Source organism: Aethalodelphis obliquidens, unplaced genomic scaffold (genome assembly GCF_003676395.1).
Source record: "Aethalodelphis obliquidens isolate GAN/ISIS:26980383/991018 unplaced genomic scaffold, ASM367639v1 scaffold71, whole genome shotgun sequence".
NCBI lineage: Eukaryota > Metazoa > Chordata > Mammalia > Artiodactyla > Delphinidae > Aethalodelphis > Aethalodelphis obliquidens.
Window position 1 is genome coordinate 10986331 of NW_020838015.1, and position 18572 is coordinate 11004902.

At 45.8% G+C, this 18572-nt stretch overlaps 1 protein-coding gene across 4 annotated transcripts in view; it reads right to left on the reverse strand.

Moving 5' to 3' along the window:
• The window catches only part of SHROOM4 (shroom family member 4), a 216377-nt gene that overhangs the window by 35927 nt on the left and 161878 nt on the right, over window positions 1–18572 (reverse strand). For all 4 annotated transcript variants that reach the window (XM_027091223.1, XM_027091226.1, XM_027091224.1 and 1 more), the window contains 3 exons: window positions 10730–10864; window positions 5929–8389; window positions 345–406 (listed from right to left, as the gene is read on the reverse strand). In XM_027091223.1, coding sequence (XP_026947024.1) covers window positions 345–406; window positions 5929–8389; window positions 10730–10864 — 2658 coding nt within the window. The remainder of the gene's footprint in view (window positions 1–344; window positions 407–5928; window positions 8390–10729; window positions 10865–18572) is intronic.

Consider the following 18572-nt stretch of genomic DNA (forward strand, 5'->3'; position numbering starts at 1 on the left):
TTGGAAGGCAAGCATAGTTTATACCTTCCCATCTGTGTTTTAGCATGGTCTGGTCCCCATGTCCTTGTGCCTGGGCACCTGCCTCAGGCCTCTGAGCTGATGGGCACAATGTCCCACAATACTCCTTTTTACGTATTCCAAAATGTGCTACCCATCAGTTTGGTCTATAGCCCAGCTGCCTGGTGGGCAGGCTGGATTACATCTTACAGCACCAAGGCCTTTGTACTGACACCAGACAAGGTTCCTCAAAGGAAACAGAGCAAATAGAAAACAGAAAACCTTACCAGTTTCCACAGAAGCCTCAGAGGTACTAACTCACCCCAACTCCCAGAGCGGTCACTTACCTCCCTGACTGGCTGGTCTTCCTGTTTCCTGTTATTGGCTTCCATTTGTCCCCAGGAAAGTCCTGCAAAGCAAAATTCTGATAAGTTAGGGAGCTCTGGACAGCCAGGTATATAGATGGCTTCAAAAATGTAAAGAGGTCAGGAGCTTGTCCTGGGCCAGGCCCACCCCCTCTTCCCCACCCCCACAGCTGGTTCCTTCTACTCTCCCATGCAGGCTACAGAACTATGTACCTAGAGGGCTGCCTTTCTGTCAGGAGGCTTGCTGGGCTGCTGGGGGCATGCAGAGTCTAAGACAGCACTCAAGGACCTGGACAATGTGGTCTAGAAACTCTGAGTTTCCCTCTCTTTCTCCACTCCCCTCCCAAACCACGTTAAAAACCAGTTTAGCATGTTTGCTGTTTGTTCTGGCTCTTGCAAAGAAAATCTCTTTGTTCTTCCCAGTGAACCTGCTTGTTCCTCTTGCCTCTTCCACCATAGAAAGCAACTTCTTGGAAGCCGCAGCCCTTGAGGAGGCTTTGAGGCCTAAAGCTCCTGCTGCTACAACCCTGTCCTAGCCCACCCTGCACTTCAGGGGCCCTTCCTCCTCGTTCCAGATCCGCTGACAGTGGCTGAGGTGGGCTTATTTCTGGGGAGCACTCATCCCCCATATTACAGGAGGAGACTCTTCACCCTGGGCATATTGTTCTTAAGGGCTTTGCCCAAGCATTCTTTTCCCTGCAGCCCAAGCCACATATGACATTTGTAAAAACGTCCTTGCTTCCTATTCTAGCTCCAAGCCTAATGCAAATTTGCCTTTGACGTTCTCCCTGATTTCAGCATTCCGTACCCTCTACCTAGTGACTCAGAACTTAGCCCAACGGGAATGCACAGTTTTTCCTAAACCTCACTGATCTTCCAAAGTCCCGCTTTCTCCAATGCTATTATTGGTCCCATTCAAAGTTTTATTAACTTTGCCTCAGTAAAAAAAAAAAAAAAAAAATTACTACCTTTTGGGGGTAAGACACCTGGTTGTCAGTCATTCTGGCTAAGATACTCATTATTTGAGGGTAGTTATGTCACTTCCCTGAACCTCAGCTTCCTGTCTGGCAAATAAGGACTAGGCTATCTAGCCTTGCTGGATTCCCAGGAGTGAGGATAAAATGGGATGTGTATAGAGAATGTTTAGCACAGCACTCGGCACATAGGAGGTTCTGGACGTTAGTAGCCATGGAAACGATGAGGTTTCACAGCTTTCAGAGGACCAGAGCAGTCCCTGCCTGTACCTGTCATGTGAGAGCATCAAAAACCACTTGTTCAACTCAGATTCTGCCTTGATGCCCTTGTAAGATGTCCCTGCTTTCAAAGACACTATTCCTCATTTTGCCACAGTGGGAGCCAGGATTTCCTGTCCATGCCCTGTCTAGCCCTGTGGGAAGTGCTCAGTAAATAGAAGTGGCCAAACCAAAGTCCTGTCCCAACTCTCAATCTCCTCAACTCCCCAGTATCACCTTACTTTTTTTTTCACTGAGCCACTTAGGTTGCTGTAAATTGTCTGCACTCTTTGAATCAAAGAGGCAGATATCTCCATGGCTTGTTGCAGATGGGGATTGACTGTGGTAGGAACTTGTTGCCCTAGTGGAAGTTATACTGCTAGAAGGCATCCTGCCAGAGTGGGGAGGGCCTGGGCTTTGCAATCAGCTTTTGGAGAGGCAGTGTAGCACAACTAGGAGCTTGGCCTCTGAGGCCACACTACATGGATTCAAATCCCACACTGAGTGTGACCTCAGGCAAACTACCGAGTTCCTCTTAGCTCATTTCCCCCAGCTATTTAATAGTGATCATAATAATAACAGTATCTATTTCTTGATTGCTTTGAGGATGACATGAGTTGACACATGTAAAGCACCTAGAACAGCACCTGGTACGCCATAGACACTCAAATGTTAATTATCATTATGTTGTTCAAATCCTAGCTTCACCACTTGCAGGATGTGTGATCTCACTGAGCCTCAGCTTTCTCAGCTGTAAAATGGGGATCCTATTATAATGTATCTCATATAGTTGTTAAATGAAATACTTTGATAATATATGCAGAACTAACTGCCATGAAGCATGAGGGATTTAGGTGTATGCTGATTTTAGTTCTCTTAACAGCACCAAAGAGGATCCAATTGACTCCCCATCCTCTTCCAGGGGCCATAAAGAGCAGGATCTCAACCCTACTTCAGATAGCCACCATCACAACTACCTTAGCCACCTGAGCTGGGGTATCCTAACGCATCTACAAGTTTTCCCCATGTCTGGAGGGAGGGTGAGCTCAGGTGGCAGGGGTAGAAATGGGCATGAAGTGGCTTCTGGACGGCTGTCCACATGTCTGAAAGCCTAGCGTCTAAGCAGACCTACTTATCTAACCTAACAGACATTAGGAAACCAATGTGTCCTTCCCTCAGAGTACAAAAGGAGAGGCATGGTATGGGCACATGCACACCTGCATTGCTACTGTCAGCTGCTGCAACCTGCAAATCTCACCTCCTTCCCTTATGGAGTTACTGGCCCTAGGATGACCGTTCTGCAGCTGTCATCTGCTTACCCCATCCCCACCCCCAACTTCAGCCCCTTTTCTCCATTGTCTACTTGCAGGTCCTTGTTTCAGCAAAAGTTTCTCAAGGTAAACCCAAATCTCCCTTTATTCTAAAAGATAATAACTAACCTTTAAAAAATGATTACTATCTGGTAGTTACTGTTCTAAATGCCTTGCACATGTTACATCATTTAATCCTCTCAACCAACTTATGAAGTAGGTACTGTTATCATTTCCATTTTTTTTAGATGGGAATGCTTAGGAATTCAAACCCAGGTAGTCTGGTTTCAGCATCATGCCCTTAAACCATTATTTTATATTTCCTCTCCTTTTTTCCTGCTACATTTTATTATGAATATTTTCAAACACTTAGAAAAGTTGAACAAGTTTACAATGAACACCTATATATTCACCATTGTATAGTTTCTACAGTTAGTATTTTACTGTATTTGCCTTATCACATATCTGTTCACTCCTCTATCCATCCACAAATCCATCTTAAATTCTTGATGCATTTCAAAGTACAACTTTATCCCCATACATTTGAAAACTTAAATGGAATGGACAAATTCCTTGAAAGGCAAACTACCAAAGCTCACTCAAGAAGAAATAGATAACCCAGATAACCCTATATCTATTAAAGAAATTGAATTTGTTGTCAAAAATCTTTCCACTAAGAAAACTCTAGGCCCAGATGGCTTCAATGATGAATTCTACCAAACATTCAAGGAAAAAAAAATACCAGTTCTATGCAAACTCTTCCGGAAAATAGGAGAGAAGAGAACAATTCCCAACTCATTTGGTGAGGCCAGTATCTTGATATGAAAACCAGACTCGGGCTTCCCTGGTGGTGCAGTGGTTGAGGGTCCGCCTGCCCATGCAGGGGACACGGGTTCATGCCCCGGTCCAGGAGGATACCGCATGCCGCGGAGCGGCTGGGCCTGTGAGCCATGGCCACTGAGCCTGCGCGTCCGGAGCCTGTGCTCCGCAATGGGAGAGGCCACAGCGGTGAGAGGCCCACGTACCGCAAAAGAAAACCCCCCAAAAAACCCAAACAAACAGAAAAAACAGACTCGGACATCACGAGAAAACTACAAACTAAAATCCGTGATATACATAGACAAAAATCCTTAACAAAATACTAGCAAATCAAATCTGGTAATATATAAAAAGGATAAGACGTCATGACCAAGTGGGATTTATTCTGGCAATGCTAGCCTGGTTCTTATTTCAAAAATCAATCAATGTAATTCACCATATCAACAGACTAAAAGAGAAAAACTGTATGACCATCTCAATAGATACAGAAAAAGCACTTGAAAAAAAATTCAATATCCACTCTTGATAAAAGCTCTCCCAACAAACTAGGAATAAAAGGGAATTTCTTCAACCTGTTATAAGGCATCTACAAAAAAATCTACAGCTAACATCAAACTTAACAGTGAAAAATTGGGAACAAAGTAACAATATCTGCTCTCACCACTTCTACTAAACACTGTATTGGAGGTCCTAGACAGTGCAATAGGGGCCTCCTCTCCTAATAAAGCCACACACAGTGGAAATGAAGACAAAACTACTTATATTTACGGATGACATGATTGTCTATGTAGAAAATCTTTTAAAATCTACCAAGAAAAGTGAGTTTGGCAAGGTTGCAGGATACAAGGAAAATATACAAAATTAAATTGCATTTCTACATAATAGTAAAGAATTTTAACTTGACCTTAAGAAAACAATAGTATCTACAATGGCAGCAAAAACATGAAATCTTAAGGATAAATATAACAAAATATGTGCAACATCTGTATGCTGAAAACTAGAAAATAAGTTGTGTAAATCAATATACTTCAAAAGCTCAAGCATACATATCATTAAAGTTTGATATTTGTTTACAGTATTTTAGGCAAAATTTACTTCCAGCGAAATGCACAAACATTAAGTGTACATCTGTTAAGGTTTGGCAAATGTATACACCTGTGTAACTCAAACTCTTATCAAGATATAGATCATCACCCAACAAAGTTCCCTCATGCCCTTTCCTAGTCAATCTTTGTGCTGCCTGCCACAGGCAACCACTGTTTTGAAATTTTTTTCCATAGAATAGCTGTTTTAGAACTTTATATAAAGGAATAGTAGAGTATGTACTCTTCTGTGTAAGGCTTCTTTACCCCTAAGTTTCGTTTCTTCAAAGAATATGTATTGAGCAATTTCATACAGTAAGTCTTTCAGAAGTGTAGGCCTATGCAAAAACAGTTCAACACAGGAACTAACTTCTGGTTTGAATGCACCAGCCAAAAGGTGGCACTAGGAAAGCCATGGGAAAGGAATCTGGTGGTAAGCTGGCAACAGCATAGGGAGTCCTTCCACAGATACCCTGAGGGATGGTGGTGGCTTGTATTAGAGTTGTAGGTCATAACCAGGGTATAGCAACAGCCAATTTAGACCTGGGTCTCTGCAAACAAAGCCTGGGAGACATCTGCAAGTTTTGCAGCTCCAAATATATTTTAAACCAGGAAATGGAAGGGAATACATGCTGTTTTGGATCAGGCACTGAGCCTGGCACTCTGTGTTACACAATCTCATTTGATCCACCCAACTAATTCATGAGGCAGCCATTACTTTCCTCCACTTTAGAGATGAGGTAATAAGACTTTATTTAGTACTGGCCATTTTATGAGGTAAAAATTCTTTTCTTTTTCCCTTTAAAAAGAATCACATAACTACAACTTTTGGTGGCTGGATGACTTGCTTAAGTTCACTCAGATACCAATTATACAGTCAGGATATAAAGCCCAGTTGTGTTCATTTTGTGAAGCAAAAGTTATTTTATTCTACCTCTAAAGATGAGGTAAGTGCAATTTTGATCACTGAATGTCTTGCCCAAGGTTAGTAAGCTACCACCTGGTGGACCCAGCACTATATAATTTTAAGACATTATAATTGTTACGTTTTCAAATGATTTACCTAGCTTTCTCCTCACAAAGAGAATAATGAAGCTCACCCATCCGAGAGTCAAGTCCTCACCTGCACTGTTGGATTCCTGGGTTTCCAAGTGTTGCCAGGTGCCAAGCTGCTGTCCTCAAGGGTACCATGCTGGGGATTATGATAACAAGCTGAACACCGGATACACTGGTGGTGGTGGCACCGGCAGTTGTAGCAGTTTGGCATCATATTTCTCTTTCGCAAAGCAGGGCAGACTTCCCCAGAACAATAAATGCAAGGGTCATGGACTACAGCTCCCTGGACATTGCAGGAGTAAGAGCACGTCCTGCGGTAATCAAAATCACCACAGTGTAGTGGCTTACAACACATGGATTGTTCTAGACCTTTGCTTGCAAAACATTCTTTGTAAGTGGTAGTTTCTGACTGAAGGGGTGACATGGAATGATATGATTGGTCTGTGGCATGACAGGGTTGGTCTGTGGAGTGATATGATTGGTCCATGGGATGGCGCCTCAATTCCCTATAGCTGGAGCTCATTGGCTGGAAGTTTTGGTCAACAGGTTTTGGTCTCTGGGTAAAAGTCTTGCTATGAGTGGTTAAACCTGGCAAATGAGATGTCGATAAGGATTTGCTACTCTCTTCAAAGAACTTTCTTCTGTCTGCAAAGGGCAAGAGGATGGCTTCCTCCCCAGCTTGGGCAGTAGAAGCCTTCAATTCCTTGTCACCTGGGTTGGAAGAGTTTTCCACGGCTAGTGCCACATGTGGCTGCAGGTTGTGCTCTGGCGACCATCTCCAGTGACCTCCACGGACTCCACGGTGAACATTTGTTTTTTCAGAGTCTGAGGAGGATGGGTCAGATGCTTTCCACCAGGTGTTCAGGCTCAAAGAGGACTGGCCAGGTCTCTGGCTAGGGCTCATTCGTCCCTCCAAGCCCGTCCTAGATTCATGGCCCTCAGGGGCTTGGCTGAGGCACTCTGAAGACCTAGCCCTGAGTATCATGCTCTTGTTGAAGAGCTTGTCTCTGGGGCTAGGTGGTTTTTTATACGAAGATAGAAGGGATGAGTTAGAGGCAGGAAGTGGAGGACTTTCTAGGCGCTCCTCGGTCTCTTCCACTGGCTCCTTGGTGTCACACAGCTGTGACAAGGGACTCTTGCCTTTCTGGAGCTGGGCCTTCCTCCTCTGAATTTCATTACGTAGATTGGTAGCAAAACGTTCGTTCTTCCGCCGGTTTTGTATTGAGCGGCCCCGGGTCCCTCCATTTCGCCTACCACCCACCCGGCCACACTCCTTGGGCTCACTGTCCCCTTCTTCAGTTGTCTCTGTGCGGCCAGCTACTTTAGTGGTTTGTTGAACAAGGGAGCCAGAGGCAGAGGACTGCTGGCTGGCCAATTCACTGTCAGCTCTGCTTGCTCTGTTTGGGTCCTGGAAACTTCTTTCTGGAGGATGTCCATCAGCCTCTCCATGTGGGGAACTGCTTGGGCTCTGATGCCCCGAACCCAGAAGTCTATCATCCATTGGCCTGGTCTTTCTTTCTTTGCTGGGCTGGTCCTGGGTTCCTCCTGCAGGGGGACATGGGCTTTTCTTGCCTGTGTGGCTACTGTGCAAAGGGGATAGAGTCCACTCCTGCCCATCCTGCCCAGCTGGAAGCTCCGTCCCCTTGCTGTCCCTAGTATCAAGGTGCATATGCTGCAAGTGGGATGCCAGTAGCTCTTCAGGGGCACTATGGCGATGTCCTGTGAGGTGTGGAGGGCTGCCAAAAGAAGAAGCCTTAGCTAGTTCTGCTGAAGCCTGGTTAAGTGGGCTGGAATCTGTGCTGGAAGCTTTGTCATATGCTTTTGGGAATCCAACAGCTTTGGCCGAGGCCTCCATCAGTAGATGCTCAGAGCCCTTCTGGCTGGATTCAGGAAGTTGGCTGAGCTCACAGTTCTGATGGCCCTCATTTGTCACTTGGTCTTGCCCACTGAGGCAGCAGAACCTGTTAGGGTTCCTTGGGGATAGCATGGTGTCCAAGCTAGGTTTCTCCGTCTGTTGCAAGGAGTCCACAAGCTCAGAAGCCCTGCTCTGCTCTCCACTGAGGAGTTGGGCTCTGGAGGCCTGAAGACTGTCTCGCCTCACTGGAGGTTGTGGTGGACCCCTGGCAGCCTTGGCAGGCCCTGAGTGGTGGACCTCCTGTGGACGGGATGATATCTGGGAGCTAGGAGTCAAGTGGCTCCCACTGGTATGCCGGCCACCTCCTGAGGTTTCGGCCACATTAAGCTGGCCATTAGGGGCCTTGGTTGGCCCTGGGCCTTGCATGATGCAGTCCACAGAGCCTGGCTCCTCTGGCCTGAGGGAAAGGGCACAGTCAGAGGCATTTGAGCTGGCCGAGAAGGAGCTATAGGCTGAGTCACGCTGATTGGGGTATGTGCTCTGGTCAATGGGCAAGAGGTGGCCCTCATAGGTGGCTTGGCCTGGTTGCTCCAGGCTCTCCATGCTGCCAATGGAGCTGCTTTTCTCAGTGCTGCAGTGCCGGGAGAGTGGACACCACTGCACACACACGTCACTGCAAGACACAGGGCACACCAGTTAGTTACGTCACCAGATCCCTTTCCCACCTTGGCCAGCCCTGCCATGGGAGAAGCAGGACAACCCAGAGGCACCCATGTCACAAGTGAGAGATAAGGCAAAAGAGGAAGGAAGGGAAACAGGGGAACAGATGGACACTGGGGGTACTACAGAAATGTGGTAAAATGGGAGACAAGATGATATGTGGAAGAAGGATAGGGCAAGATCCCAAAGACTAACAGTGTGAGAACTCCACTGAGGGTTGTGCTCTGTTTCTCTGCCTTCAGTGAGTCTAGAATTGCTTCTGGACTATTGCTGTCCCCAGGGAGTCAGCTATAGCTCTCTGCTAGGAGAAACAAGCACGGACTATTAGCATTTGAGAGGGGCCCTAAAGGGCTGATTTAATTTCAGCCAGCCCATTTTGTAAATCAGTGGTTCTCAAATTTGAGCATGTATCAGAATCACCCAGAGGGCTCATCAAAACACAAGTGACTAGGTCTCATGTCCAGAGTTTTAGGTCTGGGTGGATCCTGAGAATTTTACTTCTGACAAGTTCCTGGGTAATGCTGGTGCTGTTGGTTCAGGGACCATATGCTTTTGAGAATCATTGGTGTCAAGCAAGCCCTGCAAAGGGAAGTGATTGTGAGGATGTGATTTTCTCAACATCGCCCAGCTCTAGTTCATGGCCCAGACAGGGCCAGAATTTAGGTGTCCCCCTGTTCTTTTCTTGGTAATAGTAATCCTCACCATTTACCAAGAACCTACAATGTGCCAGGCACTTTACAATGTCTCATTTCAAATTGAAGGGGAGAGATTATTATCTCCACTTGACAAATGAGAAAACTGAAGCTGAGAGAGGGAAAGTAAACTGACAAGCTCACACAGCAGCTAAAGAAGCAGACCTGGAATTTGAACCCAGGCCTCTACGAGTCTAATGTCCTAGGTCTTCTGCTACACTGTCTGTTAAATGTAAATAATAGTAATATCTGTATCAGAGGGTTGCTTTGTGGGTGAAACCAGATAATAAAAGTGAAGCTCTTGTCGCAGCCTGGGCACCTAGTGAAGGTTCAATACCTGGAGCTGCTGCTCTCTTGATTGTTGTTTTCATGGCTATTGTTATCAGCATCCTCTCTACTATGACTTTTGATACTATAGTGGTCCCTGCCCACCCAGGCCACCCTCATCCCCCATGGCAAAGCCAAACCAGGGAGAACAAAGAAGGGACTAGGATCAGACACAATCTTGAATTTTAAGTACCATTTCCCACACACAAAGCCAAAATGAGCCAAGTCATGCCAGTAACACCCTGTGGCTAGAAACCCAGGAGGTTGCAGGCTGCCCTCAGAAAGGCCACAGTTCCAAACACCAGAGCTGAGCAGTGGCGGGAGCCCACAAGATCCCCCAGGTCAGCCTTTCCTAATTCTTGCTCCCTGCCTTGCCCCTTAGCCACTCCACTTACTTGACCTCTTGGCTAGGAATCCATCAATTACTCCTTGGCAAGGAGATCTGCTACCCAACCCACCACCCTTCCTGCTGAAAACAGCCACACCCCCACTCAAACAGGAGCCAAGCTCAGAATGTATTTCTGTGTATTCTCCCAGAACAAAACTGCCTCTGCCTCCTCCCTGAGCCCCTGACTTCCGATGCCAAATAAAGACACCGAGTCAGGGCAAACTCAACCCTTAGCTTCCCTGAGCCTCCTCAACAGAAATCCCTTCTCAGAGGGAAGATCTTGTTGTGGAAGGGAAAAGGCAGCTGAGGCCAGCAGCTTTGCTGGCTCTGGGCTTGCTGAGAAAGTTCTCTGAGTCTGCTGGGCAGCTCTTTCAACCACAGACCATCCCAAGCACCCTAAATTGAGAGATCCTCATTGCAGGTGGACCCTGCTATTCAGGGAGGTTCCCATTCTGAAAGCTTTGGTTCTGTGACAGAGCTGGGATGAGAGGAACAATGGATGAGGTCACCATGAGTCACTGTAGCTAGAGAAGAGGACCAGAACCCAGCCCCAGGGCCACCGATATCAGAGACCAGGATGATGCAGAGGAGCCAGGGAAAGAGACTGCAAAGGAAATAAGGAGAAAAGGAGGAGAAAGTGGTGTTTTGCAAGTCGAGTGAGGTCAGTATTTCAAGGAAACATTTTTTAAAAGGAAAGGGACTGTCCCAAAGTCACAGACAGTTCTCAGTAGACGAGGACCAGAAGCCAGGCACACTGGAAACCCACCCCATTTTCCGGGATAGCACTCTGGGCTCTACAGCCTCCAACGGGGATGAGAGCAGAGGAGAGGAAGTGGCTGGGTGATCTAGCCTCTACCCTATCTTGAGGGGAGGGTTCTAGACTTACCTCGTGTTGCAGCCGGAATGCCAGGACAAGCTGAAGGCTTCAGAAGGGAAGTGCATGTTGGTGGCTGCTTCAGGGCATCCCTCCAGCAGCTTGGCCACATGCCATGAATGTGGCCTACTGACAGGGGCGTTCCTCCTACAGTAAGAAAGGGACAGGAAGTCAACTTAGGGAACCAGAGCTGAAATCACTTCCCAGGCAGCTTCCGCCCCCACCCCCTCTTTCCCTTAAATGAAGTAGAACATCTTGCAAGGAGCTGATGTAGGAATCTTAGTGGCCACCCCCTCAGCTCTCAGTACTCAAATCTCCTTCACCCCAAGGACAATGCCTAGAGATACAGAATGTTAGCGTCACAGGGCTCTTTTGCTCATGGGTGTATCCCAAGCGTGTACAGCAGTGCCGGATGCATAGTAGATGCTCAATAAATATTTGTGGAATAAGTGAGTGCTGCTTCCCAATGAATAGTGTGCCCACCCTAAGTTTTCTCTGAGAAAAAAATCATTCTGGCCAATCTTCCCATTTTTCTCTAAGAAAGGGATAGGTAAATGACTGAGAAGTTTGAGCAAGTCAACACCAATTGGCTGCCAATTTTTGGCTTATTCATTTGATAAGCATTTGTTGTATGTGTCTTGTGTACCATCTGTACATACCTCTGGGGATACAGAGATCAATCAAATATGGCTTTGCCCTTGAGAACTTACAGATTAGTGAGAGAGAAAGACCTAATTCAAATAAAGCATGGTAAAGACATTCAGAGAGTGAAGGATAAGATGGGCACAGAGGTGAGATCCCCAAGTTTGTAGGCAAAAGGGTGGCAAGGAGCCCCAACTCCTGCCAGGGAGAATAGAACGAGATGGTGGATGGTGTGCTAGGCTGACAGGGGAGACTGGCTGTTCAGCAGGACAGGGGTGAATAAAGGGAAATGGGTCTGAGGCCAAGGCTCTGGATACAACCACAGCATCTGTCTGGTGCTGGAGGCTGCAGCCACAACTCTTGCACTGACTGGCTTCTACAGGACCCATCCCTGTGCTCTGGTATATTTCACATGAATAGATGCCACTCTTGCAAGTGGGGAAGAATGGGATGGGGAAGAGCATGTATGGGGCATGGGTAGTGCCAGAAGATAAAGAGATGATTAGTATGAGAGAGAATGAGGGGAGGGGGGAGAATAAGAGAGATGGGAAAGGGAGGAGGGAAGGGGGAAGGAGAGAGAAAGAGAGGGAGGGAAAGGGAGGGGAGGGGAGAGGAGAAGAGGGGAGGGGAGAGGAAACAAGGGAAGATAGATGTCAGAAGGACCAGGCAGATGACAGAGATAAGAGGGAGAGATGGTACAGAGAAAAATAAATGACAGAAAGGAAAAAAAGTCTGAGAAAGACTATAAGGAACTACACAGAGAGAAATGGGTGATAGAGAACAAAATAATGACAGAACAAAATAATGACAGAGTAAGAGAAACATGATAAATAAAGGAGATAGTGGAGAGATAAATAGATGATAGCTTATTTACTAATTTATTCATTCATTTACCGTGGCAGATTCCATACTAGACACACTGAGGGAGCAGAGTTGACTAAGATAAGGACCCATGTTTTCAACACTCTTGTTATAGAGGGGGATAAATCAGCTCTCTACCTCCCAGGAGCAGTAGTAGACAGACTCAAGCTGATTCCATCATAGCTGGGAATGCCCCTCACCCCAGCGGAAACACAGAATATCCCAGCTGTGCTGAGCTCTAGAGGGCTAAGGCCTAAAAAGGTAGTCCTGAGGAGAATGACCTTGCTGAGGAAAACATGTGTTGAGCGGTAACAGGCCAGACACAGAGAAGGAGGTGTAAGAGGAAGGGCAGGGGAAGCTGCCTACCAAAGGGCAGGAACCAGAGCCACAGGTCAGTAGCAGTGGCTAAAACTTATGGGAAGGAAAGGAGGTGAGGCTCCCACATTTAACCACACCGTTCTATTATGGATTCAGAGTGCCCAGCAGGGAGGCTCAAGGCACTAGAAGACCTTGTGGGGAGGCACTTGCTCCAGAGTTTCACACACAAAACCATGATGCTAGAAATCTCTCCAGTGGCTGTTACCCAGAAGTCATCCATTAACAATGATTTATAAAGCATCTCACAGAAGTACTATGTACTAGTATGTGCTAGGTACCATGTACAACATTTCTAGGCACGAGGATACAGTGGAGAGCATGGCACCTCTCTTATTTTGGGCCCTTCTTCCACATCCAGCATTCCTGAAGTTGAGTGCACCAACCATCCAGTCTTTAACTAAATTCTACTGAGCCTTCTTTTACAGTATCTCTTTGGCTTTTCCTCTTTCTATCTCTCCCCCAGCTCCCCACCACTATTTTCATTGAGGCTATTCCACATAATCATTTTGTTCCTCCAGAGCACGCCACCCACAGTTCCTGTTCTAGCCTTTAACACTTTATGTCCAAAATGCTGTGTTGGAGACTGTGGGGAGATGGCGGAAGAGTAAGATGCGGAGATCAACTTCCTCCCCACAGAGACACCAGAAATACATCTGCACGTGGAACAACTCCTACAGAACAACTACTGAACGCTGGCAGAAGACCTCAGACCTCCCAAAAGGCAAGAAACTCCCCACGTACCTGGGTAGGGCAAAAGAAAAAAAGAAAAAAACAGAGACAAAAGAATAGGGACGGGACCTGCACCAGTGGGAGGGAGCTGTGAAGGAGGAAAAGTTTCCACACACTAGGAGTCCCTTCGCGGGTGGAGACTGCGGGTGGCGGAGCGGGAAAGCTTCAGAGCCGCGGAGGAGAGCACAGCCACAGGGGTGCGGAGGACAAAGCGGAGAGATGCCCGCACAGAGGATCGGCGCTGACCAGCACTCACCAGCCGAGAGGCTTGTCTGCTCACCCGCCGGGGCGGGCGGGGGCTGGGAGCTGAGGCTCGGCTTCGGTCGGATCCCAGGGAGAGGACTGGGGTTGGCGGCGTGAACACAGCCTGAAGGGGGCTAGTGCACCACGGCTAGTCAGGAGGGAGTCTGGGGAAAAGTCTGGACCTGCCGAAGAGGCAAGAGAATTTTTCTTCCCTCTTTGTTTCCTGGTGCGTGAGGAGAGGGGATTAAGAACGCTGCTTAAAGAAGCTCAGGAGACGGGCGGGAGCCGCGGCTAACAGCGCGGACCCCAGAGATGGGCATGAGACGCTAAGGCTGCTGCTGCCGCCACCAAGAAGCCTGTGTGGGAGCACAGGTCACTTTTCACACCTCCCTTCCGGGGAGCCTGTGCAGCCCACCACTGCCAGGGTCCCGGGATCCAGGGACAACTTCCCCGAGAGAACAAACAGCGCACCTCAGTCTGGTGTAACGGCCCGCCGGCCTCTGCCGCCGCATACTGCGCGCCTCAGGCTGGTGTAACGCCCGCCGGCCACTGCCGCCGCACACAGCGCGCCTCAGGCTGGTGTAACGGCCCGCCAGCCACTTCCGCTGCGCCCCCATGCCCCGCCCCCGTGCCCCGCCCTCCCCGAGGCCTGAGGGAGACAGAGTCCTGGAAGCAGTTGCTCCTTTAACCCCTTCCTGTCTGAGGGAAGAACAGACGCCCTCTGGCGACCTACACGCAGAGGCGGGGCCAAATCCAAAGCTGAGCCCCAGGAGCTGGGCGAACAAAGAAGAGAAAGGGAAATCTCTCCCAGCAGCCTCAGAAGCAGTGGATTAAAGCTCCACAATCAACTTGATGTACCCTGCATCTGTGGAATACCTGAAGAGACAACGAATCATCCCAAATTGAGGATGTGGACTTTAAGAGCAAGACTTACTATTTTTTTCCCCTTTTCCTCTTTTTGTGAGTGTGTATGTGTATGCTTCTGTGTGAGATTTTGTCCGTATAGCTTTTCTGTCACCATTTGTCCTAGGGTTCTGTCTTTTTTTTTCCTTAAAAAAATTTTTTTTTCTTAATAATTATTTTTTATTTTAATTATTTTATTTTATCTTACTTTATTTTATTTTATCCTTTTTCTTTCTTTCATTTCGTTCTTCCTTCCTTCCCTCCTTCCTTCCTTCCCTCCTTCCTCCCTTCCTTTCTTTCCTTCTTTCCCCTTCCTTCCTTCCTTCCTTCCTTCCTTCCTTTCTTTCTTTCTTTCTTTCTTTCTTTCTTTCTTTCTTTCTTTCTTTCTTTCTTTCTTTCTTTCTTTCTTTCTTTCTTTTTCTCCCTTTTATTCTGAGACGTGTGGATGAAAGGCTCTTGGTGTTGCAGCCAAGAGTCAGTGTTGTGCCTCTCAGGTGGGAGAGCCAACTTCAGGACACAGGTCCACAAGAGACCTCCCAGCTCCACATAATATCAATGGCGAAAATTTCCCAGAGATCTCCATCTCAACACCAGCACCCAGCTTCACTCAACGACCAGCAAGCTACAGTGCTGGACACCATATGCCAAACAACTAGCAAGACAGGAACACAACCCCACCCATTAGCAGAGAGGCTGCCTAAAATCATAATAAGTCCACAGACACCCCAAAACACCCCAAGAGACGTGGACTAGCCCACCAGAAAGACAAGATCCAGCCCCATCCACCAGAACACAGGCACTAGTCCCCTCCACCAGGAAGCCTACACAACCCACTGAAACAACTTTAGCCACTGGAGACAGACACCAAAAACAACGGGAACTATGAACCTGCAGCCTGCAAAAAACGAGACCCCAAACACAGTAAGATAAGCAAAATGAGAAGACAGAAAAACACACAGCAGATGAAGGAGCAAGATAAAAACCCACCAGACCTAACAAATGAAGAGGAAATAGGCAGTCTACCTGAAAAAGAATTCAGAATAATGATAGTAAAGATGATCCAAAATCTTGGAAATAGAATAGAGAAAATACAAGAAACATTTAACAAGGACCGAGAAGAACTAAAGAGGAAACAAGCAACGATGAACAACACAATAAATAAAATGAAAAATACTCTAGGTAGGATCAATAGCAGAATAACTGAGGCAGAAGAACAGATAAGTGACCTGGAAGACAAAATAGTGGAAATAACCACTGCAGAGCAGAATAAAGAAAAAAGAATGAAAAGAACTGAGGACAGTCTCAGAGACCTCTGGGACAAAATTAACTGCACCAACATTCAAACTATAGGGGTTCCAGAAGAAGAAGAGAAAAAGAAAGGGACTGAGGAAATATTTGAAGAGATTATAGTTGAAAACTTCCCTAATATGGGAAAGGAAATAGTAAATCAAGCCCAGGAAGCACAGAGAGTCCCATACAGGATAAAACCAAGGAGAAACATGGCAAGACACATAGTAATCAAACTGTCAAAAATTAAATACAAAGAAAGCATTTTAAAAGCAGCAAGGGAAAAACAACAAATAACACACAAGGGAATCCACATAAGGCTAACAGCTGATCTTTCAGCAGAAACTCTGCAAGCCAGAAGGGACTGGCAGGACATATTTAAAGTGATGAAGGAGAACAACCTACAACCAAGATTACTCTACCCAGCAAGGATCTCATTCAGATTTGATGGAGAAATTAAAACCTTTACAGACAAGCAAAAGCTGAGAGAGTTCAGCACAACCAAACCAGCTTTACAACAAATGCTAAAGGACCTTATCTAGGCAAGAAACACAAGAGAAGGAAAAGACCTACAATGACAAACCCAAAACAATTAAGAAAATGGGAATAGGAACATACATATCGATAATTACCTTAAATGTAAATGGATTAAATGCTCCCACCAAAAGACACAGACTGGCTGAATGGGTACAAAAACAAGACTCATATATATGCTGTCTACAAGAGACCCACTTCAGACCTAGATACACATACAGACTGAAAGTGAAGTGATGGAAAAAGATATTCCATGTAAATGGAAACCAAAAGAAAACTGGAGTAGCAATTCTCATATCAGACAAAATACACTTTAAAATAAAGACTTTTAGAAGAGGCAAAGAAGGACACTACATAACGATCAAGGGATCAATCCAAGAAGAAGATATAACAATTGTAAATATTTATGCATCCAACATAGGAGCACCTCAATACATAAGGCAAATACTAACAGCCATAAAAGGGGATATCGACAGTAACATATTCATAGTAGGGGACTTTGACACCCCACTTTCACCAATGGACAGATCATCCAAAATGAAAAAAAATAAGGAAACACAAGCTTTAAATGATATATTAAACAAGATGGACTTAATTGATAATATAGGACATTCCATCCAGAAACAACAGAATGCACATTTTTCTGAACTGCTCATTGAACATTCTCCAGGATAGATCATATCTTGGGTCACAAATCAAGCATCGGTAAATTTAAGAAAATTGAAATTGTATCAAGTATCTTTTCCGACCACAACGCTATGAGACTAGATATCAATTACAGGAAAAGATCTGTAACAAATACAAACACATGGAAGCTAAACAATACACTACTTAATAACGAAGTGATCACTGAAGAAATCAAAGAGGAAATCAAAAAATACCTAGAAACAAATAACAATGGAGACACGACAACCTAAAACCTATGGGATGCAGCAATAGCAGTTCTAAGAGGGAAGTTTATAGCAATACAATCCTACCTTAAGAAACACGAAACATCTCGAATAAACAACATAACCTTGCACCTAAAGCAATTAGGGAAAGAAGAACAAATAAAACCCAAAGTTAGCATTAGGAAAGAAATCATAAAGATCAGATCAGAAATATATGAAAAAGAAATGAAGGAAATGATAGCAAAGATCAATAAAACTAAAAGCTGGTTCTTTGAGAAGGTAAAAAAATTGATAAACCATTAGCCAGACTCATCAAGAAAAAAAGGGAGAAGACTCAAGTCAATAGAATTAGAAATGGAAGAGAAGAAGTAACAACTGACACTGCAGAAATACAAAGGATCAGGAGAGATTACTACAGGCAACTCTATGCCAATAAAATGGACAACCTGGAAGAAATGGGCAAATTCTTAAAAAAGCACAACCTGCCAAGACTGAATCAGGAGGAAATAGAAAACATGAACAGACCAATCACAAGCACTGAAATTGAAACTGTGATTAAAAGTCTTCCAACAGGGCTTCCCTGGTGGCGCAGTGGTTGAGAGTCTGCCTGCCGATGCAGGGGACGCGGGTTCATGCCCTGGTCAGGGACGATCCCACATGCCGTGGAGCGGCTGGGCCCGTGAGCCATGGCCACTGAGCCTGCATGTCCGGAGCCTGTGCTCTGCGATGGGAGAGGCCACAACAGTGAGAGGCCCGCGTACCACAACAACAACAACAACAAAAATCTTCCAACAAACAAAAGCCCAGGGCCAGATGGCTTCACAGGCAAATTCTATCAAACATTTAGAGAAGAGCTAACACCTATCCTTCTCAAACTCTTCCAAAATATAGCAGAGGGAGGAACACTCCCAAACTCATTCTATGAGGCCACCATCACCCTGATACCAAAACCAGACAAAGATGTAACAAAGAAAGAAAACTACAGGCCAATATCACTGATGAACATGGATGCAGAAATCCTTAACAAAATACTAGCAAACAGAATCCAGCAGCATATTAAAAGGATCCTACACCATGATCAAGTGGGGTTTATTCCAGGAATGCAAGGATTCTTCAATATACGCAAATCAATCAACGTGATACACCATATTAACAAATTGAAGGAGAAAAACCATATGATCATCTCAATAGATGCAGAGAAAGCTTTCGACAAAATTCAACACCTATTTATGATAAAAACCCTGCAGAGAGTAGGCATAGAGGGAACTTTCCTCAACATAATTAAGGCCATATATGACAAACCCACAGCCAACATCGTCCCCAATGGTGAAAAACTGAAAGCATTTTCACTAAGGTCAGGAACAAGACAAGGTTGCCCACTCTCTCCA